Source organism: Fusarium tjaetaba, assembly GCF_013396195.1.
Source record: "Fusarium tjaetaba strain NRRL 66243 chromosome Unknown NRRL66243_c0000138, whole genome shotgun sequence".
NCBI lineage: Eukaryota > Fungi > Ascomycota > Sordariomycetes > Hypocreales > Nectriaceae > Fusarium > Fusarium tjaetaba.
Window position 1 is genome coordinate 79581 of NW_023501334.1, and position 24280 is coordinate 103860.

General features: G+C 47.7%; 9 protein-coding genes across 9 annotated transcripts; 6 read left to right on the plus strand and 3 right to left on the minus strand.

Annotated features, from left to right (window-relative positions):
- Nucleotides 1-91: 91 nt before the first annotated feature.
- On the minus strand, nt 92-3989 carry FTJAE_6961 (Hsp70 chaperone protein; the record flags this gene model as incomplete). Its single annotated transcript, XM_037353628.1, has 5 exons — nt 92-386; nt 500-537; nt 1171-1386; nt 1793-2025; nt 2297-3989. The coding sequence occupies 5 exons, from the start codon at nt 3987-3989 to the stop codon at nt 92-94; spliced, it is 2475 nt and encodes an 824-aa protein (XP_037205908.1).
- An 889-nt stretch (nt 3990-4878) lies between these two features.
- On the plus strand, nt 4879-6664 carry FTJAE_6962 (uncharacterized protein; the record flags this gene model as incomplete). Its single annotated transcript, XM_037353629.1, has 4 exons — nt 4879-5038; nt 5081-5516; nt 5574-5974; nt 6552-6664. 4 exons carry the CDS (start codon nt 4879-4881, stop codon nt 6662-6664), a joined length of 1110 nt encoding a protein of 369 aa, XP_037205909.1.
- Nucleotides 6665-7237: 573 nt separating this feature from the next.
- Nucleotides 7238-7862, plus strand: FTJAE_6963 (uncharacterized protein; the record flags this gene model as incomplete). Its single annotated transcript, XM_037353630.1, has 2 exons — nt 7238-7741; nt 7797-7862. 2 exons carry the CDS (start codon nt 7238-7240, stop codon nt 7860-7862), a joined length of 570 nt encoding a protein of 189 aa, XP_037205910.1.
- Nucleotides 7863-9832: 1970 nt separating this feature from the next.
- Nucleotides 9833-10513, plus strand: FTJAE_6964 (uncharacterized protein; the record flags this gene model as incomplete). The annotated part of the gene is made up of 3 exons (XM_037353631.1): nt 9833-9896; nt 9946-10427; nt 10475-10513. The coding sequence occupies 3 exons, from the start codon at nt 9833-9835 to the stop codon at nt 10511-10513; spliced, it is 585 nt and encodes a 194-aa protein (XP_037205911.1).
- A 1202-nt stretch (nt 10514-11715) lies between these two features.
- On the minus strand, nt 11716-12507 carry FTJAE_6965 (serine threonine kinase; the record flags this gene model as incomplete). The annotated part of the gene is made up of 1 exon (XM_037353632.1): nt 11716-12507. One exon carries the CDS (start codon nt 12505-12507, stop codon nt 11716-11718), a length of 792 nt encoding a protein of 263 aa, XP_037205912.1.
- A 302-nt stretch (nt 12508-12809) lies between these two features.
- FTJAE_6966 (pre-mRNA-splicing factor rse-1) lies at nt 12810-14396 on the plus strand (the record flags this gene model as incomplete). Its single annotated transcript, XM_037353633.1, has 3 exons — nt 12810-12892; nt 12962-14065; nt 14111-14396. The coding sequence occupies 3 exons, from the start codon at nt 12810-12812 to the stop codon at nt 14394-14396; spliced, it is 1473 nt and encodes a 490-aa protein (XP_037205913.1).
- Nucleotides 14397-14660: 264 nt separating this feature from the next.
- On the plus strand, nt 14661-15531 carry FTJAE_6967 (pre-mRNA-splicing factor rse-1; the record flags this gene model as incomplete). The annotated part of the gene is made up of 2 exons (XM_037353634.1): nt 14661-15434; nt 15505-15531. The coding sequence occupies 2 exons, from the start codon at nt 14661-14663 to the stop codon at nt 15529-15531; spliced, it is 801 nt and encodes a 266-aa protein (XP_037205914.1).
- Nucleotides 15532-15770: 239 nt separating this feature from the next.
- FTJAE_6968 (CHS-3 chitin synthase 3) lies at nt 15771-18540 on the minus strand (the record flags this gene model as incomplete). Its single annotated transcript, XM_037353635.1, has 5 exons — nt 15771-17184; nt 17245-17594; nt 17766-18148; nt 18187-18354; nt 18402-18540. The coding sequence occupies 5 exons, from the start codon at nt 18538-18540 to the stop codon at nt 15771-15773; spliced, it is 2454 nt and encodes an 817-aa protein (XP_037205915.1).
- Nucleotides 18541-19649: 1109 nt separating this feature from the next.
- On the plus strand, nt 19650-23935 carry FTJAE_6969 (serine threonine kinase; the record flags this gene model as incomplete). Its single annotated transcript, XM_037353636.1, has 8 exons — nt 19650-20450; nt 20989-21130; nt 21184-21262; nt 21386-21467; nt 22007-22118; nt 22184-22268; nt 22483-23668; nt 23726-23935. 8 exons carry the CDS (start codon nt 19650-19652, stop codon nt 23933-23935), a joined length of 2697 nt encoding a protein of 898 aa, XP_037205916.1.
- Nucleotides 23936-24280: the final 345 nt, after the last annotated feature.

Sequence of the window (24280 nt, forward strand, 5' to 3'; positions counted from 1 at the left end):
CTAATAAAAGACAAATTCTGGGAAAGCATAAACTTGTAAACAATAGAAATGAACCTTTATGAACAAATTGTCAAACAGGAATGTGAACCAACTAATCGTACGTTGCCAGAATAGAACCTGCCTCTTTGCCATTAAACTCCAACCAGAACTTCATCGCAGCGTCTCTAGTCGAGATGACAAGATCGTATTCGACCCTCAACCATTCCCGCCCATCAAATCCAACAACCTCCTTGAACCGCGACCTGTCCACTGTAGTCAAATCACTCTTTAGGATGCAGTTCAACTTGACATCCTTGGTAGGATGTTGAGGCTGTACTTGTGTTTCCGACATCCACAGCTCATCTTGAAAGTGGAGGTCATTCTCGGAGTAGGACTTTGGAATGTGCCTATGAAATAGGTATCGTTCATTACGGTCACGCCTCAGAGTCTCACCCATGAGTATATACCAAGTCATCTAGTATTATGGTTAGCTTCAGAGTCTTTGGGAATGAAAACTAACTTGCTCTCTTTGTCCTGAGCCGGCCGGTCACCGGTAAACTGAACAGGAGCAGTCTAGTCACATCTAAAGGCTCGATGTATCATTACGCGTCGCCTGAGAGACTATGCCTGATTGGCAGGGGGCTATGCCGCCTGGAGAGTTTATCGATTTGCCTATCATTGGAGATCGATTTACCGATGAAACGAACAGTGGAAAACAAGGTTCGTGGCTGCATTTGCTATCAGCTGTGCAAGGAAGTGTTGGCCGTGGCCCGTTTCAAGCTGGACCAACAAACACCTCGCTGTAGAAGGTTGCGGCCATAGTGAACAAGCCCCAGACCCAGAGAAGCACCCAACTCAGCGAACACATGACTTGCCACTTTCTCAATTATTACTCATTGCTCTATCTGTATCTCCACCAGGCTATACTTTCGGACCCTCTTGTGCTTATATGCAGCTCGGGCTCTAAGCGCCGACCATCCTTGACCGTCTATCGCTTCGTTGTTTCGAAACGCCCTCTATACAACAAGAGATTCGTGCTTTGAAACCCGTTAGCGGTTTTAATCATTGGAAGCATGTGAGAAACTGAGAAAGTCACGCACCTAGCAGCCAATAACTTCCGAATTGCGAGTGATGCCAGTCATGTTGCAGTCTCGGAGGAGTCCATCACGATTGATGGCGGTTCTCCGGCACCTCTGGGTTGGCTACCGTCTTTTCTTTCGATGGTGCTCCCAAGAAGCGGTTTAGAGGACTCTTCGGTTTCTTTGCATCCTTGCTCGCGTCAACTGGAGGTCCCGGCGGAAGGAATGGGACATTTGGCATCACAGCAAGAATACTCTCAATTAAAGTCATGCTGCTGTTGGTTACGGCTTTTTGATATATTGCCAGAGTGAGGTTTGGGGCTTGTGGCTGGTGGTGAACAGAAATTGTTTATCAAGGATGTTTGTACAATGGTAGGCAGCAAGTATCCACATTCTGAACCAACACTCACGTGCGTATTAAGTGACGTCAGCTTATGCTGTTGGTCAATCTCCTCTCATGGTTATTGATTGGTCTATTGAAGGGTCCTGAGGGGGTCTGGTCCAGATTGCTGGCATCAGGCTATAATGTTTATCCGGCATGCTTGTGACTCTTTGTTTAGGTTTATTTTATTATATATCTAAGTTTAAGTCCTTTTAATTAATTAAAAATAAAGTTTTAAGTAATAATGAAATTTATTAAAACTTTACTTATATATAATTATAAATCTTCTTTTAATGCACTCTATAAGCTAAAGCCTTCTTTAAAACCCTAACCTCGCCATGGCATACAGTACCTGTTGGTCCTGTAATCCGTAGACATGGTCTTTAGCATACTGAAACCTGACCCTCTTGACACTCATTCCGTATAGAGAGCCCTGCGCTGATTGCCACTCATCTTCAGACAAAACCATTTGATAGGCAACCACATCAACATACACGTTGTGACCCTTCAGCCAGAACCTCGAAGGCCTCTCCTCAAGGTCTATCTTCGCAGCCAGATGACAAGAAACAGTATGAAGTCCCATTTCTGTACTCAAAAGTGATTTCAAGCTCTGTTTCTCCCCCAGGGCCTCATTTACCTGGACGCATGGGAGCCACAGAAATCTTCTGTGCATATTAGATCTGCTACCTTCTATCCTCGAGTTGAGAACTAATATCCGGCTTTCGGACGTATTTAGTAACACGGCAACGAGCAACTTAGGTCTGTCAATGTTTACTAGATCAGAGACAGTTGTGAGTTAGCTCCAAACGGAAACCAGCATTACAAGAACGGAAGCGCAGTGGGCTTTGTAACTCACCAAATGGTGCCATTTTAGGAATACTGGCCTCGCAATGTGTCTTATTCGAAGAGATCAAGTCCTCAAGCTCATTTCGAACTTTTAGGAGTCCTGCACTGATAGATACTCTGTCCCTAGGATGAGTGACCATAGAATGGTTTGCACAAGATCTCACTTCGTCCTCAATGACTTTGGAGATATAATAACCAGCTGTTGAGCGATAGCTTTCGGAAAGCATGAGGCTCCGTTCTCCGAGTATTAAGTGCACCAATAAAAGTGCTGGGACCCCGATATTGCGATCTTTCAGCAAGATCTCTCGAAGATTGTTGAGAACGAAGTTGAAGCATTCCAGTGGTGATCGGCCAAGTATGTCTTCGCACAGTTGTCTGTCGTCGGGACTCAAAGACTCCAACAACTCCGGCCTATATTTGTAATTATTTGCATATGCTTTCATCGCCCTGATATGTTCTCTTTGCAGATCACATGGAGAAATCCAGCGTGAGGATGTGCTTTTACTATCCAGAGAGCCCTGTTGGCTGTTGGAAAAGAGTGCCCGAGCCGGAGTGAAACAGGGTGCGGCGCCCTTTTCAATTCTCTCCAAATCAAAGGCACTAGCTCCATGTCTTTTCAGCTCCAGCTCAGCCTTGAAACCGATAATGGTCCTTTCCAAACGAGTCAGTTCTTGATGATCCTGCTCTGTTATAGTATAGCAATTTGGAAGTCTGACATCCTTTCCCAGTGTACGGCTGATATCACCAAATACTTGGTAAGCCGGGATGATATACGCCTCGTGTAGCTCAGGACATCCCGCCACAAGAATTCCTAGAAGGTCGCCGGTGCCTATATCGAATGCCCAGGATCCACTATCCCCTGATCTAATCAGCCACGGCTGCTCCATCCGCAATACCCAGGTGATGTAAGGGTTGGGTGAGCCTGGCATATTTATGAAGGCGTCTTCGCCGGTAATAACACCCCGAAGACAGAGGGCAGTCCCAGGGGTGGCTAGTACGACCGGTGTGCCGGTAATTGGCATCTCTGGGACCACTAGAACGGGACGGAAGTCACCACTAGTGGTTTCCACAAGATTGACATCCTCCCACTCCTCAAGACCTGGGCTATAAGTTTCAATGGACGGCATCTCTACCAACGCCCAGTCGAAGACCATGCTCTGACTGAATGGGTTACGCCACCGGCCATTCAGCGTACTGTTATCACCCATCCTTGCTTCGGAGTCTTGATTGGGGGCCGTTTCGGGAATTTGTTGTTGTTCTTCAACATCAGACCTTGGCGCACTGTATTCTGAAGAAAATACGTGGGCTACTGTCAGTCCATAGGTGTCTTCTCCAACTTGAACAAGACCGCCGATAGTTGCCAGTTTGTATACTATTGAGTCCTCAGAAATCCTCAATCTTATACCGGACCTATGTTGTTGTTTGTCCCAGAATTGGCGAGTTGTATCGTTAGGGATGGTGGATGGGAGACCCGTCTCAGTGATGTGTATTTTGATTTCCCGTGCACTGTTGTCTTTCTCTTCATGTTGAGGAGGCTCCTCGGAGCTTCTGCTTGGGCTTCCAGTTACGGATCCAAACTCGGACACGTGGACATTCGGTAGCCGAGTTACTCCCCAGTCGTTGGGGTGTTCCATCTGTGAGCTCTGAAGTCTTTGGCGGATGCAGTCCACGAGATGTCTAGAAAGGCTCTCCTTCGAGCACATGACTGTGATGTAAGGAGGACAACGACTGGTATCAGGCCCTATGAAGAAACTACGCAAGACCCATAATGGCGCGACTCCTGTGGGATGGGAGTTGGGATTCAAAATAGCCTTTGTGAACTTGTTCACCAATAAATCGCAAAATATGGCTTTGTTATCGTCCCATGTAAAACATGCGCCACCCTCATAACTTAATCGCAATCCTCTTATATCACTGTCCCCTGAATGTATTACAGACCTCCATGAATCATCAAACTTGAAGGCCCAAGAGTGGCCATCTTTTATATTGCCGTTATGTAGAGGCTGGATACGTGGTCTCGGTGGCTTGTCATTTGTGTATATGTGGAAGGCTGTAAGTCTCGGATCAGGATTGAACCTCTTAGGTGTCTCACGCTCTCTATAATTATAAAGCGTGTTGGCGGACAGCAGAGAGAGCACGGAGTGACGCCATATGGCTGGTTCCATCAGCGCCTCGAAAGTGCTCATGATGGTGCAGTAGTTGCGGGGTGTTGCAGAATTGGTTTCGAATCTTGTGGCAATAGGCCTACTTCGACAGCGATGGGAACAATGCGGCGGACTTTATACCCTCTTGAAGAGGCAAGCTACCTCTTATTTCATCAAGGAAACTCAAGGCAACTGAGACTTGAATACCTCATATCCAGCGTCTCCTCACTCAGACCGGCGGAGATGCGGGGGTGTCAGGCCTCATTTTTACATTGCCCTAAAAGGTGGGTGGTACAACACCAATACACCTGCTTCTTACAGTTAGATCCTTCAGCCCCAGGCAGCGGCCGTCAGTAGTCTCTGGAATCCACACTGGGATTTCTGAGATTTTTCTGAGCTTCAAGCGGCCTACAATTTTACCTGACATCTCCTTCCACTGGCGATTGTGATGGAAAGTTCACACTGGCAAGGAATTCGCTTTTGTGACACCTCCAAGTCTTTGAACGAGAATGAAAGAACAGGAATTATTGAGCGAATATGGTACTCGGAAAAGAAACTCGAGCCTGGAGACACATTTGGCTATTTCGAGTTCCTTCGACGAGAACAGCGTATGCCAGTGAACACAAACCTTACTTTCTACCATTTCATAGTTATTCGAGACATCATCTACAGCAACGCCAACGCGAGTCGTACCAATCTCTGGGCAAAGGTTCGAGTTGTGTTACCTGTCTCGATTCCCGATGATGAGATTGACAGAATCATCACCATAATGATCAGATTGTTCCTCATGATCAGGGTCAAATTCTGCGACAGCCGTGTATATGTTCCGCCGAATCAACTCCCGTTCCTACGGAATCAAAGCCTTTTTGACGTTTTGAAGAACTTTCAGAACGGTCGCCTGTTGAGCGATTTCAACATGGCCGATCGCTACCCCCTATGGTTCAATGCCGTTGACCTCGAGAAGAAAGCTGGCCTGGAAATCGGCTGGACCGATTACATTACTGAGCATCTCACAATTCAGGGAAAAATGGTACTTCTATTCCGCCACATTGAAGCCCTCAAATATTTAGAGCAATCTGAAGCCATGTATGTTCACTTCCCACGCTCAGCCGTTGAGTGAGAATAGTGCTGACGAACGAACAGGACGTTAGAGCTCTTCAGCCGGAATTTCATAACCGAAACAATGTGCTCTATACTGCTATTCTTCCCAACGAAGAACGGAGGTCCTGTTACCCTTCAAGATTACAACAAACGGTTCCTAAGCCAGGAAGATCCTGAAAGTTGCCTGACTCGTCTCATAAATAAAGACTCGTGGGAAGTGAAGGAGGTTACTCGACTGTTCCAGGATTATCCAGTCTGGCACCAGAGACTGGCATACATACTGGAGATCGCCAAGAATCCGACCGATTGGAGCTTCAAGCGACTGTGGTACGATGACAGAGAAGAGTCTCTGTGGTGGGCCAGATGGGCCTTGATAACGGCTGTGTTCCTGGCGATCATCTTCGGGCTGATACAGTCAATAACAGGAATTATTCAGGTCATAGGTACAGGTTAACTTGGGGCGTAACAATTTTTCTTTGGGTAGCTATAGGGTATTGTGCTTGAAGAACTCGGCTGCTTGAAGCAACTGTGTCTTATCATGTTGCAAATTGAGATATCCGCGGATATTCACGTACCTATTTTCTATGATGTATTAATACTACTTACTGAAGGCGCTGCATTTTAAAAAAGATCCTACAGCTAGGAGAAATCTCTAACAACGACCCTCTGCTGATATTTACGTAATACCTTCGAACATAAAACTGACTCTTCTAAAAGCAGATCGCCTGAAGCTATTCACGTCCACCGGACCGTTTATTCTTAGACCACTTGCATTGACCAGCCATACCGGATAATAGAAAGACATAACAGAGAGGGGCTGCACTATTACCCTGGATTTGTTCAGCTGCTTTCGGAACTTGGTCTCCCCGAGCTTGGCAGTAGGTCTAGACCTCGACGTGGCCAGTGCGTGAGATATACGAACTGTTCGCTTTTTTGAGAGTAGTGAGGTATGGAAACTATTCTGGACATGTTGGAAATGTTACGCTGCCTAGTTGGGATGAACTGACTGACATTTTCCAGGGTGTTTGAACTTGGTTTCGGCTTACCCTGGTCTTGAGGACCCTGGAAATACGTCAGACGTTAACATGGGAGCATTTGATGCCGAAGGAATAACGGGGCATACCTCTGGTTAATGCCATATGATTGGCTCAGCTTGACTAACACGGGGCTTTGCCGACAATTCCCATGGTCCATTATTTACCCGGGAGGTTCATGACTCGGATACCCTGTTTATAGCACGTTTGAGACTTGACAGCCTTATTGTCCCCGTGATGCCTGCGGGGTTGGAGTCAAACAGATGAGACGTGCTTTATAGTAAATCGCTTGATTGAAAGATGACATCTAGTTTGTAAGGATCGATGAAATAAAGTTTAAGCTTATCAAACACACGGTTCATGAAGGTGGAGTTATTAGTCACCTGTCTCATAGCTCGGTCATGCCGATACCTGTACAGCATGAGACGAGGCGAGGAAATGGGGATAGCATCTAAGAATACAGAGACGAGAAGAAAGAAAAAGACTATAAAGTATCCAAGTTTCCCGAGTTACCTTTCTTCAATCAACTCAACTCATCAACTCGGTTCGCTTCATCACAATCTGCTGCGCAGTTTCATCCATTACAACTTCATCTCTTTCTTCCAAGCTCTTTACTCCAACTTTCCAATTTACACCAAGTCCGTGACTTACCCTCCATTTACAGCTTTAAAAATGCCTTCTTTCACTAAAGTCGTCGCCGCCGTCGCTGGATGCTCTGCCATTGTCAACGGCGCAGTCATCCCAGCTGAGAACGGCCTCCATACCACTACTCTCCAGACCAGAGACACCGCCAAGAGCACTGGTCACGTTCTTAGCAAGCGTGAGCCCGTCACGATTGCTATCCTGACCGCGGCTGGTACCGCGGCCGTCTCTGCCATCGTCAGCGAAGCTGTCAGCGCTGCAGCCGCTTTCATCGGTGACATTTCCAACTTCGACGCCGGCCGCGAAGCTTTCACCGTTCAAACCACCGAGGCCATGATGGCAAACAACCCCGACCCCGAGCGCTTCCAGGCCGCTGCCTGCTATAACAAAGCGTTCTCGGTCGCTGATCCCGCCAACATTGACGGACAGTCGTCTGTCGAGTTCAGACTTGGAATCCTCAACACTGATTACGAGTGCATGTACATTGCTGCACCTAACCAGTTCTTTACCGAGGGCGATGGTGGCCTCATCAACGTAAGTCACAATTCGTTTATCTCTGAAGCATGGGCCCTTTGACTGACTGATGCAGCTCTCCTTTACTCATACCGATCGATGCACTTTCGACCAGGAGACTGCTGATCTCACTTGTGTTTAAGCGATGAGAGGGAGTATTTATGACATTTGAAACGCTCAGGAGAAGATCAAAAGATACTCATGAAGCCCGGATTAGGAATGCATTAGCCTAGACACAAGATCATACAATATTAATGAAGAAGCTCATGATGACCTCAAGTAACATGACAACCCTGCATAAATAGACCTCTGATAAAATCATCAACCAAGTTCTGTCTGCTGGAATAAGCTCTTAGCCACAAGTCTCAACTGCAAACAACAGATCTAGCTCACAACTTAGACATAAACCGTACAGCAGTAATGAGGCTACTGGGAGAATGATGCTGATTAGAAAGTCCGCTTAGAGAACCCGAGACGCGAGTGTGTTTCCCATTCTCCCCTCTTCGCGGTTGCTAACGTCGCTCATTGTCTACCATTAGCCCCATCTTGGCTGGTATCCTTGCCCTCTTCGCCAGTTTCGGAGCGATTGATACCCGCTCTGTTGCCCAAGATCTCAGTCACACTGCGCTTTCGACAACAACTCCCCCTTCAAGCTACAGCGAACATTATGCAACTCTATTCACATGTCCTGCTCTCAGCTCTATGACTCTCTCTCCCTGGATGCACAGCATTCACTCCGACACCGATGAACATGGCAACATAGAAGCTATAATGACGGAGTTACTCCAGGTCTTCCAGCGCGTTAAGCAACTGCTTATCGAAATCCTGGCAGTTTGGGACAAGATGTCTGGGATCTTCAGTATGCCACATCTGTCAAACCACCATTTCCTGGCTCGGGCATCCTACTCGCCATTTTCACCATCATTACGATCTTCAAGCCACGCATCAAGAACTGTTTCAACTTCATGGCCAAGCGGTCTGAGATTGCCCTGAGCGAAGCCGAGCACCAATAGCTCTAAGACTGGTTTGGTGAGCCAGATGTGTTATTTGCAGTAGCGGTATGTGGCAGGATAGCCTTTATGACCATCATAACTTAGACGAGCCTTAGGGTCTTAGGCCTAAGATTTGAAGAGGTTTAGGCAACTTTAGGCTGATTTATCAAACATCATCTAAATCGAATAAATTTAGGGTCTGAGCTTTTCTTGCTCCAATTGCCATTCGCGTCTTGAAAAGCCTGGAGCCCCTAACCCTAAGCTCGTCCTTTGGCGATGTCAACAGCTGGACGGTCGATATGGAACCTGGCAATGAAGAGAATGAACCATGAGCTCTGGCTCTGAGGCTCCCCAGCACGAAGAGTTGTCGGATGAATTCTTGGACGCTGTCCAGCGTGTGGAGAGACAGCTCGCCCAGGTATTGGCCGCTTGGGAGAAAATAGCCAGGACCCTCGACAACATCGCAAGCTTTGTTGAACCACCATTCAATCGCGCGGCCCTCATACTTGCGATCATCACTATCGGAGGGTTGTCGAGGACATGGTGAGGCTTTGGGCGCTGGAGCTGACATCAATCGCTCCGTGAAACGTGAAGAGAAAAATGTCGAAGATGAGGCCGATAGTAGTAGATCTCATCTTGGCGGTTGTGTTGGCACCACGTTGAGACAGACTAAGTAGCTATGACAATGGCGTATTAGGAGTCTCAAGCACGGTGCAAATGCAGTTAAATGTAGAAGAGACAATAACTAAGTTTTCATGTGCGGATTAAGCTCTTCACCACACATCTGGTTCGCCACCAGATACCAATTGTCCGAACGCCAAACCTTGTGCGTAACAGAGATTCCAATAAACCAAAAGCTATAGAAGTTTAACCTTTCGCCACAAAACTTCATTCAGGGTCGTGTGTGAGGCGCGTGATGTGAGCCATCAGCTAGGTTCTCTCTGCCGGAATAAGCTCACAGCCACAGGTCTCATCAGCTGTGGGGACTTTCAACTCAAATAACATTCAGGGTCGGCTTGGCGAGTATAAAAGAGTCATCTCTTTGCTCTCTCCCCTCTGTCCTGACAATCCTCTACCCCACATAACGAACTTTCAAAGCCACTGGGTAAAATACGTCAAAATGTTGATGCAGTGGCTGTCCCAATTGTTCTGCCGACAGACGCGTCAATACCCCGATTCTTCAAGTATGTTTGATCAGCTTCTTGAATGATTTAGCTCTAATTTTGTCTCAAGTAAGCCCTGCCATCGAAGTGCCCCTTGAGACGACGGTCCAAGGCACCCATGGGATCGTGCAGATCTGCACAAGCACTACGGATACGGTCCCAGAATTGGATATCCATGATATTGCCGACGAGCTAAACGACGAGGATTGGAACATGAGCATTGTTCAAGAAGTTATAGATCGAAGTGTATCAAACGAATTGGGGAAAACGCGAGAGGTTGCCGAACAAGACAGTCGCCTTTTGAACCTCCCCGATGAGATCCTCTTGATCATCATCAGAATCCTGTATGAGGGATCCGATAAGCGCTCACTATTTGCCTTTTTCGTTCTCCGCCAGGTTTCCCAAAAGTTTAGAGGCCTCATGAGAGACAATATGTTTCTATCCCATGTCTTCTCCGATAGCGGCTGCTGCGAATGGTGTTCAGGGGGCTTCCGCGGGAAATGGACGCGCATCAAACCATCGACTTATTCGCTCCACTGCTTCGAAGAGAAGGTGAGAAACTCAGCCACAGACGTCAGGGGACTAGGACGCCTCATTAGGATGGAACGGATTTGCAAGACGTGTCGACCCGAGTTTAAGTCTCGGCGACGAAAAGGTGCCTCCCTGAGCTGCAAGTTTGCAGCGCGGAGTAGCCAAGACTGGATGTATTGTTGTGCTTGCAGAGTTGAGCATCCAACGCTCTGCTTCTCTAGTGAAGAGGCTCGAAAGGAATCAGACCGGGTATGCATCGCCAGGACAGGCTACATTCGCATCTGCTCACATGAAGTATTCTCTTGGGACGAGATGCAAGCACCTCTTTCCTACGCCAAGGATGCTAGAACGGAGTTTAAGAGAGTCTGCAACCATTCTAGCCACCATTTTCATGACAAGAACGATCTACAGCTACCTCGCGCTAGGGCTGAAGGGAGCAAAGCCAACTGCTTTCTTTTCCTATCATCCGGATTTCACTCAATGGAAGATCTCGATGAAACCTACTTCCAACGAAATGGTGAAAAGGGCGGATCTCTGCATCGAAACCATATCTTGCCAATTGGTGTAGTGAAAATGGCACGGGAACTTGACGGGAAAAGCGCAAGGGTACACGATGAGCTAATTGGAGGCCAGAGAGTATCAATTTATTTTGACGATTGCTCGAAAGACTACGAGTGCCATAAGTTTGACTGTCGACGAATGTTGACACCAAATGCTCCAGGACACAACATTCCGGGACATAGTTGGTTCCATGCAATCAGCCCAGAGTCCTATTCGTATGCTGGACCTTGTGGTGTACCAGAGACTTGCTCTGATCCTTTGTGCCGAAACCATTACTCTTCAGGGCTTCAATATATGCATACTGATTATACGAAGAATAGGGGATGCAATACCCTATGGAGGAAACGGAGGTAGAAAGACTATTTGTTAATCTTGCGTTCCCATTGCAATCGCTTCATCATGGCTTTTATTGTTAGTCGTTGAGAACAAGACCTTCGTTGAAGTCACTTGATCTTTAGAAGGCCTTGATCAATATACCAGTTCCCCAACTACATAGGAAGGCCCTCCCCTAGATACTCGGGCTATACCAACATATTAATAATCTTCACAAGACCCTGGCAGTCGCCTTCCAGTTTCCCTGTCTTATCCTCATCTACCCAGCCCACAGTGTAACCCCCTCCAAAGTCAACAAGCCAAGCATCATCATTCTGATCTATGAGAACATTCTCTGCTTTGGCGTCACCCCATACGGTGCCCTTATTGTGTAGAAGATCTACTGATCTCTGGATCTGAGAAGCCCATCGATTTCTCAACTCCAGAGGACTCGCTGCAGCTCTGGCCTTAGACAATACACCCTTGTTAGGAATCCAAGCAATCCATCGCCTTGCCGAACCACGCCTATGAGACGACAGATGTATGCTTCGGGAGGTTGGGGTATTTGGGCTTCGACGATATTCTTCAATGTGCTAAGTTCTTGTCTCGCGTGTCGTGAACCAAAGGAGAGTCCAAACTTCTTGAAGAAGCAGGTGATAGTCTCCCCATCTTTACCAGTGACAGTGGTGCACTTGGGTGGCTTGATCAAACTCTCGTCTGGTCCAGCGTAGCAAATCTCAACTTGTGATGGTCTGTAGCATTCCGTCCAAGTATTGAGATCCCGCAGGAAATTGGCATCGAATCTGACGATCGGGCTACTCCACCCGTGATTCTTTGTCTCCAGTTCTTGGGGCATCAGCTTGCCATCCAAGGCTATTAAGCTACAGACAAAGCCTTTTTTGGGAAAGAAGTAATCAGCTAACGTCGGCTCTGCAACGATATCAAGGTCTGTCGATGATGCCAGGTTGGTAATCAAAGGCTCAAAGCAACCTAAAAGCCACTCAAAAGCATCCTCCTCGTAGAAATCGTTAATTTGGACTTCTCCGGATCTCAAGAGTTGTAGACATTTAAAGTACTGTACTGTGACGCCAAGAGATTGAGCGAATTGGTGGGGACAGATATGACAGTAGAATACATGGCCAGAATTAGATCGGATGATCAAATCGCAGTCATTCTCAGTATCGTGGACTTGCCAGAGAGCGATATCGTAGCACCTGCCTTTGTTCATTATGATCTCTGTATTTCCTTCTGATGTTGAAGAGAAAGGTTCTCAGTGAGTGCTCTTGGGCGAACTTGTTGGACGTCGGTTGGTGCCTAAACCAATCAGCCAGTCGCCCATGGCGTGCCTCTAAGACAATCTTTCAATAACGTTTCGCGGAAAGAAGAAGAATATAACTGTCCGATATGTGCGACTGGAAGTGGCTTTGTTTGTCTGTTCAGAGTAATCTGATGGTTGTTGGTTGTAGTAATCCTGAGATTGGAGGGACCATTCACCGTTGACCCCACGTGATTTAATTTATCCGCGCATGGATGGCCTTACTACCTCCGCACCGCACACCGTCAAGGCAGCAACAACACCAGCAGGCATTGCCTACCGCCGTGAATGATTATATGTCTCTCTGCTTAGCGTTGATTTCTCCCGAATGACTACACACTTATTCCACCCTGATCTTTCACAATAGCTACTATGGCCACTACATCGAATATGTTTCTGTACTCTCTTTCGCTCCACCCTCCCACGGCGATTTCACAGGCCATCGTCGGTCATTTCTCTGGGACCAAGGAGCAGCAAATTCTCACGGTATCTGGCTCAATTCTGAGCCTCTGTCGTCCCGACCCGACCGAGGGCAAGGTAACGAGGTTGCGACATCTGAGCTACCAGGGACAGTCTCTGGTGTCTGGGCCACGAAATTGACGCGACAAGACAAGTGCGACGCATATATCATCTTGACCTCATCCGATAACACGTTCGTCATGAGTGTCGGAGATGAAGTCCAGCAAGTGAGTGATTCCGGCTTTCTCACCTCTGTGACCACCCTCGCCGTACAGCAAATCGGGGACGACGGGCTAGTACAAATACACCCTAAAGGGATACGACATATCCGTGCCGGGGAAATCAACGATTGGCCTATCCCCCAACATCGAAGTATTGTTGCTGTTGCTACAAATGAGCAACAGATCGTAGTAGCGTTGAGCTCTGGGGAAGTTGTCTATTTCGAAGTAGACAGAGATGGATCGCTTGCTGAGTACAACGACAAGAAAAGCTTGTCTAGCACAGTAACGTGTCTCAGCTTGGGGCCGGTCCCTGAAGGGCAGATCCGAAGCCCCGTATTGGCGGTAGGGTGCGAAGATTGTACAGTTCGAATCCTAAGCCTAGACCCAAATTCCACTCTCGAGAGCAAGTCTATACAAGTCCTGACTGCGGCACCCTCGTCGTTAAGCATCATAGCGATGGAAGACCCCTTATCCAGTAGCACAGGACTGTACCTGCACATAGGCCTCAGCTCTGGCGTCTATTTGCGAACCAGACTAGATGAAATCACAGGAGAGCTATCAGACACGCAGACGAGATTTCTGGGTCTCATGGCTATTAAGCTCTTCCAGGTCAGAGTCAAAGGGCAAAGCTGCGTTTTGGCCCTTAGCTCTAAACCTTGGCTGGGGTATACCGACCCTAAAAGAGGATTCACCATGACGCCTCTTGATTGCGATGAGCTAGAGTCGGCATGTAACTTTAGCAGTGAACAGTGCGAGGAGGGCGTCATCCTGATTGGCGCTAACTTCCTTCGGTATGTCCTCCCTTCCTACATATCTTCTAGCCTTACTATACATAGCCGTACGGGCAGTCTCGCTCATTGCGTTGCTAACCTAGCCTTTAGCATATTCTCCATTGAGAATCTATCTGATAACATGGTCCGAAGATCTCTACCTCTGACCTATACACCCCGGCATTTGGTTAAGCACCCTCACGAGCCTTACTTCTACACAATCGAAGCGGAAAACAACGCGCTGAATCCTGAACTGCGCACACAGCTACTGGCGGCAGCTAAAAGCCAAGCTAACGGAGATACCAAACTACTCCCACCGGATCCGTTTGGTTATCCGCGTGGTCATGGCTGATGGGCCTCATGCATAAATGTTATCGATCCCATCAGCGAAAAGTTGCTCCAGAAGATCGAAATTGAAGGCAACGAGGCTGCTATGAGTGTGGCGGTGGTTCCATTCACTTGTCAGGATGGTGAGAGCTTCCTGCTTGTTGGAACTGGGAAGGACATGATCCTTAATCCCAGGCAGTTCTGAGAGGGTTACATCCATGTGTACCGCTTTCAGGAGAAGGGGAGACGGCTGGAGTTCATTTACAAGACCAAAGTAGAGGAGCCCCCGATGGCGCTTAAGGCTTTCCAAGGCCGGCTGGCCGCAGGGATTGGCAAGGACTTGCGAATCTATGATCTGGGCTTGAAGCAGTTGCTTCAAAAGGTCCAAGTTGAGGTGGCGCCGCAACTGATTGTCTCTCTAAACACTCAGGGCAACCGTATCGTCGTCGGGGATATCCAGCAGGGCGCGACGATGGTTATTTTCGATCATGAGTGTCAGAAGCTAATTCCTTTGGTTGATGATACAGTTGCACGCTTGACAACCTGTACGGCGATGATTGACTCCGAATCAGTGGCTGGGGGTGATAAATTCGGTAACCTCTGGATTGTTCGATGTCCCAGCAAAGCAAGTCAGGAGGCAAAACATGGTGGAATTCGCCTCACCAATGCCCAGCAGCATCTGCATGGGGCACCAACAAGATTCGACCCAGTGGCCCATTTCTTTACCCAAGATATACCGACTAGCATCACCAAGACCAGCCTCGTCGTGGGTGGCCAGGATGTCATCCTCTGGAGCGGCTTGCAGGGCACTATCGGCGTGCTCATTCCCTTCGTCACGCGCGAGGACGCCGACTTCTTCCTGGCGCTAGAGGCGCAAATGCGTTCTGAAGACCAATCACTTGTCGGCCGCGACCACCTGATGTATCGTGGCTATTACGTCCCGGCTAAGGGTGTCATAGACGGAGACCTCTGTGAGAGGTTCAGACTGCTCCCAGTAGAGAAAAAGCAACAAATTGCGGGAGAGCTTGGCCTCCGTGTGACGGAAGTCGAACGAAAGATCTCAGTATGTTTCCATTTCTCCCTTCCCGTGCGACTTATAATGAAATTGGAATCCCTCTACTAACTCAATATAGGAAGCTCGAACTCGATCCGCCTTCTAAATAGAGACGACATATGCAATAGAAAGAAAGGATAGCCGTAACATTTCCCAGACCCCGACCTTAGGGAGCAAGAAAGCACGAGACCTAAATCTAGGGTGATAAAATAAGTTCTAGAAAAGGTATCCCAAGCTTATCCTAAATCTAGACTAAGTTACCTAAATCTTTTTATCACTTAGGCTTAAGGTCCCGAGTTTTATTTCCTCCCCTAGCCCGGATAGCGAATTATATAAAGCCTTATCTTACATAAGGGTACCACGGAAGAGCCCACTGAACACCCGGACCACATGATACCATAAACAACCAGCGAACCTAATGAGAAAGCTGATCGAGTTTGCCCACAGCCATATACGGAAGAACCAGACTTTATGCCAGTATGAGTCTCCAAGCCACCACAAGATCTTTAGACTGTCGTTTAAGACAATGAGACAAACGAAGATGTTCGAGAATATGTATGATGCGAGTAGAATCGTGCGAAACTCCATCATGGCATCTGCTACTGCGAGAACCTGGGGGCGTTTCTTCTCGCGATTTGTTGTCTCGTCTTCAGCTTCTACTCGAGCCAATGCCTCTTGATACTCTCTGTTTCTCGCTTCAGGAGTTTCATCACGCTGAGTCGCTGCAGATCGAATGTTTGGATCCTGGTCAGAGAAGGTAAATCGCCGTTCAATAGTTGCCCGTCTTGGGCCTTCTAGTCTCTGGCCAGCTTCGGTGTCCTGGTGTCGACCTTTTCTCCCCCAGCTGACATCATGTGTGTTGCTGAAGGCGTAAATGTTCAGAATGTTGACGTAGGACGACGATATGAAGAGAAATTGCGCGAAAGACGTGAGGAGATGCCATGGGTCAAGTGCCAAGAGAGCACTGAGGATATAGACACCGAAAACGGAGAACCCGGCGACGATGATGGTGCTTTGGCCAATGTCGGCATAGAACTCCCCTATATAGGCATAGTTGCTCGACCCAGTATCGTCGGCCTTGTAATCTGCGACCCTCTTTACAAGATATACCAGATTCATGATTAGGTACGCTTGGATGAGCCCGAAAATGGCGAATGAGATGATGTAACTGATTCGATGGTTTCTTGGGCGGCTTCCAAGGGCAAGTATAAACTGGAATAAGACAGTCGCCAAATACACTATCTGGATGACCGCGTTGACGATCGGCGTTGCCTTTCCGAACGGGAATCCACCAGTCGGTGCATCCTTCGGAGGATCTCCAGAGATGCTATTAATCGTGAATGTCGTGAGTAGAAATGCCGCGAGCGAGAACCAAGCCAGGACAAGAGCCAGAACACTATGAAGGAGAGGGATGAAAAAAGCCACCTTGCGCATTCGTGTGTGGTCAGACCTCCACAAGTGTCCGCATCTCTTCAAGACATAGATAGTCGAGAAGAAAGCCCCATTGAGCCATCGTCGCCTCTGGTTGATGAAATCTGTCGTCGTCATGGGGATGTCAGTGGTGGCGGTGACTGGGACATATTTTAAGAGCCAGCGAGTCTTTGGTTTACTAATTATCCTGAAGCAAATTACTCTATCGTCTGCAAGGTGGCGATTGAGATTGACAGGTGACAGGGACGGGCGAAGGTTATGGCCTTGGATCCATGTTGGGTCGCCGAGAAGCATATCTTCGAGTGGTTTGCCAGCACTACCCACGTATCTAGATAGTGAATATCAGTCGGCATCCTATCGCGACAGTCGATGCTGTGATTACACGTACCTATAAGCAGAACATGCCCCGGGTAGGAGTGACAAAAAGCCTGTCGCAGACTCAAACGTCCTATCGAGCTGGAATCCAACCTTGTACTCAAAGTTCTGAGCCGCGACAATGGGATTGAGAATGTTCATCCAATTTCCGCCCAAAGAGCAGGATATCTCTCCACAGGCTGCGGCAAGCATAGGCTCAAGATCAAATTCCCTCCAGAGCTTGTAGAGCGCCTGCTTTCCCAGTTTCGTACCTACGTCGAGATGAACAGTGATGTTAGGTTCCAGAACTTTGGCAAATCCGTTGTAAAGCCACCGGTACGAGTTGAGCTTGCCGCAGTTTGAGGCCTTCATGAGAAGCATCAACTGTACTGGAAATTTCATCGAGCGCGGCACAAGATTGGGGGATTCATGTCCGCGATATGCATAATCCTCACAACCTAGGTGGGTTGCCAAATGAGACGAAAACTCAAACTTTAAAGCAAAGTCGCTCCTTGTTAGACGTAAATCAAGGCTCGCATAGTAGGGCATACTTACAAGGTGTCCCGTAACTTCTTCCCCCTTCTCTGTCGTCTTTTTGCACAATCCATTCTGGTAGAGCCCAATGGTAGTGAGTACGTCAAGGACTCCAGGATCCACCGACTCAAGACCATCAATGAGGATACAAACCGCGAACTTTTTCCATGAGTCCTTTCCCCAGGTTTTTGACATTGGACGGACAGTTAGACGCCAGATGTTCTCTACAACACTCAGCAAAGTACGACGGAGTAGGTGTTTTGGTTCGTTGTAAACTGTAATACCGACTAGGATCTCAGTATGGCGAGGGAGCTTCAGTTGCTTGGGTCGCAAATTATGTTTCTCATAGAACTGTTGAGGGTCTGTTGAAATAGCTGTATCTATGAGACGCCACGCATCAATTACTTTGAACGTGTGTTTCGTGCGAGGTCGGAAGACTTACATGTCAGATGAGCCATCTCATGAATATTCAGTTCTTCTGTTGAGTTGATATCGAGGCCAGCGGCATCCGCAAGGTCTGAGGGGATTGACACGTGGATTTGAGACTCGGAGACGTTGTCAGCGACGGGCAATACAGGATCATGCCTTGCGACGGGCTGCAGTTCTGTGCCTGTCTCGGTTCAGCAATGAACGATAATTGCCTGATAGAGGACGCACCATATTCATGATGTTCAGCGAAGTCGGGAAGCTGTGGGACTAGAGGTGCCCGGTCAGACGTAAACATTTGGTTCTCTCCGTCATCAAAGCTGAGACGACGGAACGGTACGGCCCCGTTTTTGGCCTGCGGGGTTGACATTTCACTATCTACAGGGGACAAGGCTCTGTCTAGACAAAGACTGATACAGCTGCAGCTGGAATGACTTGCAGTGAACTCGGTGAAGCTCAAAGTCAGCTCTGCCAGACTCTTCACACCGTCCTTCGAGACTTGACGGAACTTCGTGGTAGCGCTGCCTCAAACGCGTTATTTGCCATCTCGTGCGGCTGAAGGCTGAACATCGCCTAGCCATTCTGCCTTGCCTCAGCCATTACTCCAATCACCGTTGCAGTTTCAAGCCACAAAAAAACCTATACTGCAAGCTTTCGTTGTTCGCTTGGAAATCTTTATTTGGATGAAATGTCAGAACAAATCCAGTAAGGGCGTCCCCTCCAAAGTTATTATAATGTACCTGAACCCTTTTGTCGCTCAAGATTAGGGCCCTGTGGTTTCTTGTCTTCCCTAGGCTGTTCACCCTGGTCGACCGGGGTTTATAAATCCTGACCGCTCTGTGAGCATCTCTGTGCATTTGTTATGCGAGGGGTGTTTTGTGTCGAAGTCCAATTGGCCACAGCTGCAGGTGACATTGTGATAGGCATTTCTGCTGCGCGTCGACACCCATATGTCACCAACACCATCAACGTCCACTTTTCAATGTCACCCTCTGCTCCCTAATTGAGGCTCTGCCCCAGCATTGCCCTGTATTTTCAGGGTAGTCAAAGACTCCGCCGCGGTGGTTTAAAGCGAGTGATGGGTTGGAAATCGTTCATTCTGCCTCGCGTATTGTCAAAGTTCAGTCTGCCTTACGCGCAAAGTCACCGGATCAGATATGTCTGAGACCAGCTAGCCCTATTAGGACCTCCTACCAGCCGTTTTTGAGGCTTGTCGACTGCAGAAGAGGTTCAATGACAAGACAATTACTTTCCAAGTGAGTTTGCGTATATTGTTTATCTATTCACCAAATAGTTCGCAGCTGAAACTGGTAAGGAAATGCCTGGTACTGGGCTTATATAATATCCTATAGTTACAGAACTTACTAACTCTTAAGATCTATCTGCCAGAATAAGCTTTCAACAACAACTCTCCACTGCAGATGCACACACTCCTCTTTGAATTGTAAACAATCGAACCATTTTCTGGCATCACAACAAATGAGCTTCACATATCGAAAAAACATCAAGTCTGACCAGCTTCGACTACTCCGTCCATCAGAATCCACTTCTCGCGACCTATCTTTCGAGCTTGTCACTATCCCACGAAATTGTGCGCGCCCATATACGGCTGTATCCTACACCTGGGGTACCGGCAGTCAGTCCAAAACAATCTACTTAAATGGTCATTCATTTAAAGTTAGACCTGATCTATGGAATTGTCTTTACTACCTGGGCTACTCTGCGGCATTCAGCTCCTCTCGTATCTGGGTGGATGCCATCTGCATCAACCAAAACGACGACGACGAGCGCAGCACTCAGGTCAGGTACATAGGTCAGACATACTCTGAAGCTGCTTTTGTTTCTGTTTGGCTTGGCCTCCCTCATGAGATTGGGGCGTTGTCGCTCATTCGGGACTCATCTTTGAATCATGGCGGATTCAGTTGGAGCGGACATATACTTGAATTAGCCAGCCGTCCCTACTGGACACGATTCTGGGTTGTCCAGGAGTTCCTGCTCAACGACAATGTCCGGCTTTATTGCGGCGAGAACCACATAGGTTTGCCCGACTTTGAGTCTCTGCTCTACGAGGAAATCAGAGCTTCGCCTTTTGCATATTTATCGCTATGGAGTATGGGCAAGACCTACGATCTTTATGAAGAGGAGCCATATTCATTTCCCGCTCTAGCTCTTTTAGAGACACGCAGACTACGTGTTCGTTTGAGCCCATCGTTATCGCCATCGCTGCAAGATCTGCTCGAGCACCACAGACAATCAAGATGCGGCGACCAGAGGGACCGTGTCTTTTCTTTGTTGGGGCTTATTCCATCTGAAGAGCAAGAAATCCTGTGCAATTTCTTTCCGGATTACTCCCTTTCTATAGACCAAGTTCTCATTATCACTCTTGCCCATCTGATACAACAAGCAAGAAGAAAAGGCTTGACAACAGTATCTCTGGTATCTAATGACATTTTTGCCGGACTTGGGGTAGATCTGAGTCTTACTAGTAGAGCGAGACTCTTGGAGAAAGCAAGGAAAGTTAGTGATATATATAAGAGCGGTAATATTGAGTTTTTAGCTGAGCTTGGGGTTAAGGCAGAGAGTCTAAGAACAGGAAATAAAGAGTAAATAATAAAGAGAGGCAATATATTAAATAATATTATATTTATTGCTTAAAACTTAATTTCTAATATTTATAGAAGCTTAATATTATTTAAATAAAATTATTATTTAGTAATATACTATAATAGTCTTAAAATTAATACTATAATATAACTTTATTTAGTATTTTAATTGTAAACTATAATATACTTTATGTTTTTAATAAGCATCTTAGCAGATTACCGGTATTGTTGGGCTGGTGTTCACGGTCAACACAGGCGGCAGTAACACTCTAGACACTTCACCGCTCTTGAAGCGCTTTCGCGCACTCTTCACGGAGAGGGTGCCCAGTGTTGAGGTTCAATTGGCTTATGCTGCAGGTAAGAATGTGATAGTCTGCACTAAGCCATATGGATCACCAACGTCTGCCCAGCGCCCAAGACTAACTACAATGGGAATCGCAAATGCGGCTCTGCGGAAAATCCCTTGGACTTTCAAGCCTACCAGTCACTGTGAGCTGCGCCCGAGGCATTTAAAGTCCTGGAGCGGCTGGGTATTGTGCGTTACCAGACCTACCTTACCCAGACAAATCTGCCTTACGCCCCATACACGAGAGCGATCATGACAGAAGCTAGTTTCCCCGACTACCGGCTTTCTGGCAGGGTCCTGCAGGCTTGGCTACGGCGCAAGTTCAAGGATGACACGATCATTGTCGAAGTGAGCCTTATCTACCTGACCACCAAGTGCACAGAAGCGCGCTAAACATTGTCTCAAATGCCAGTCTAAAGACGGAGAATATGTGTTTACCCTACCAGATAACAAGGAACTGAGTGAAGTTCGTTTCACGTGGCTTGGAAGTGGACTTTGAGCTGACGGTTGCTGAAACAGGATGACATCTTGGAAATTTGTGACCTGCGCACAAAGAAGAAGAAGAAGAATTGAGGTCACTTTGTGGGTGCACGTAAATAGGGCTGTGGACTGTCGAAGCATCCGGGATACAGTTACAGTGTGTCGATTTAAGCAATGTTAGTGGCTGGGGGGCTAGCTTTTCCCGCTCAAATAAACGACAATCAAAATGCCTTGAACCGTATAATAGCTGCTTTGATGTCCTCTGCGATTAAAATGCTTCTCATCAAACTCCTTTCTCAAGCCTCTTGCAACACCTCCTTCTTCGAACAATGGATGCATATGATCTACTGAAGCAGCACTGTGAACAATGGGACTCATACCCCTGTAACTTACTGAACCCATGTCAGAGGGCAGAGATTCTCAACAGTTACCGGTTGTTTCTTGAAGCACCAAAAACAAGGCTGTTTGATGGGAAACAGGAAGATATACATATAATAGAACAAAGCGATGCTCTAAAGGGTATGTTATCTTTTCCATTTCACCAGCTCGTGGAGTTGCTTTCGCAGTATCTAATGGCCTCCCAGGATACAGTGAGCAAGTGGTAGAGAGCCCCACTGATCTACGAGAGCACTTGCAGCAGAACCGAAAGGATCCCCAGTTTTGTATGGTGTAAGTACAGCGCCTCTAGCGGGCCGAAATAGACACAGGCTAAGACCTACAGCTTCATTGAATCAGACTCATCGCGCGATCGTTTGAACTGCTCGCGGGAGAGTTATTCTCTCTTATCTTCTTTTTATCAAGTCGGAGCGAGCTTTGTGGACTTTTTGTCGTCCTTTGGTGTCAGTAGCGAACCTCTTGACTACCATATGACAGGGTTTAACAGCTACGATACCCTTGACGCGCCCGAGGACAAGATCACAAAGATTCCAGAGCTCGGCCGGTCAGGTCGAGAGCATACTGTGCAGTATTTGCTGCGGTCGGCTGAGGAATCAACTGATGATGGAGGGCAAGTCGTTTGGAACATTCGGCAAATGGCGGTCCACCATAAATACGACTTTGGTCAGGGAAAGACATTTTGGCTGAATATCAAGACCAATAGTGTCATGCAGGAGAGGATGAAAAAGGTGATGGCAGAGGATACATCACTCAGCTCCGCTGCAGCCAAGGACTTACCAGGGTCTTTTTCAGCCACTCTGCTGACACATCTGATTCATCTCGAGTGGTGTGACGAGTCATGGCGGAAATGCATCAATCACTTTGAGATTGAGATCCGAAAGGTACTGAAAAAGGCCAAGACAGCCCGGATCGACAAGGACCCTAACTTGCGATTAACAACTCTCAAGCGCATCTTGACGAACAAGACGGAAGTAACAGAAAGCCCAAGCGCCCTGGCTCGATGGGCTCAGAAACCCCTCATGTCATGCTTTTCTCCAGCCAGTGAGAAGGGAACATGCTCATCTGTTGTGCAACCTGTGGCGCCCAACAAAGCGGGGCTGCCAGCGAATAAGGAGGACGCCGGACTTGCTAAGCAGCTTGAGAGCCTGATGGTCCTTGAGACATTTTCGTTCAGGGAGGTCCAGCACTTGCATTTCTTGGCGGACCAGTTGGAGAGTTTCCGCCTGGTGATGCAGTTGAATCGCCAAGCTCTTCGAGATATCATCGAGCACTATGAGGATCTAGCAAGTCGTACTAACTTCCCGGGTCTGATCAAGGAAGCATGCAAGAATGAACTGGCTTCGTTTTCTCGCCGCGTGGAGCGTATCAGAAAGAATCTAGAGATACGGATCACCCAGGTAGAATCACTGTTATCTTGCCTGCAGCAGGGCAAGGATCTGGTAAGGTCTTGCAGAACCCGCAGCCCACCCTCACCCGCTGATCATTCCTCTCTCAATCAGTTCGATGGCATCTTACAGTACCGCAGCGTGCAGGTCAGCCGCATCTTTACAGAGAGCTCGCACACGCAATCGGAGAAGATGGAGCGGATCGCTTATAAGACAGAGAAGGAGACAATCTCGATGCATGTTATCACCTGCGTCACATTGGCATTTCTGCCTGGGACATTTGTAGCTGTAAGTGCCTTGCGATATTTTCTTGCTTTGTAAGGCTTTTCGCTGACCCATGCCAAGGCTTTCTTCCAGAGTGGGCTTGTCGAGATCAATCAGGCTGCCACGGATGTCCGGGATGCGGTGACTTTCCATCCGGGAGCTTTCAAGCTCTTTGCTGCCATATGCTTCCCTCTCATGTGTATTACTTTCATCTTGTGGATGTTCCTATTCAAGTTCCTCTCTGGTAGAGCACTAAAGCGCTCGAAAGAGGAGTCTTTGGGGAGCGTCTGACTTGAGCACCTCCCCGAGCTGAGATGGCTAGGATGGTGGATGGGCATACCATTTCATATCATAACACGCACAGTGCCAGCATACATATAGTACAATATTTACAGTACAATATCATCTGCCCACCACAGTTTTAAGGGGCGTAGAAGACCCACATACAGACAGAATGATCAATCAACCCCTGCTTCGCTCTTCATCAGCCGCAATGCAACCTGACGCCTTATTGCCTGGTCTTGCCCACCAATATCTTATCTTCTTCTGAGACATACCGCAAGGCGGCTCACAGGGTTGACCAGAGCTTAAGAATGGTACTGTCAATTGGACACAGCGTAAATAGTTCGTCAGTGG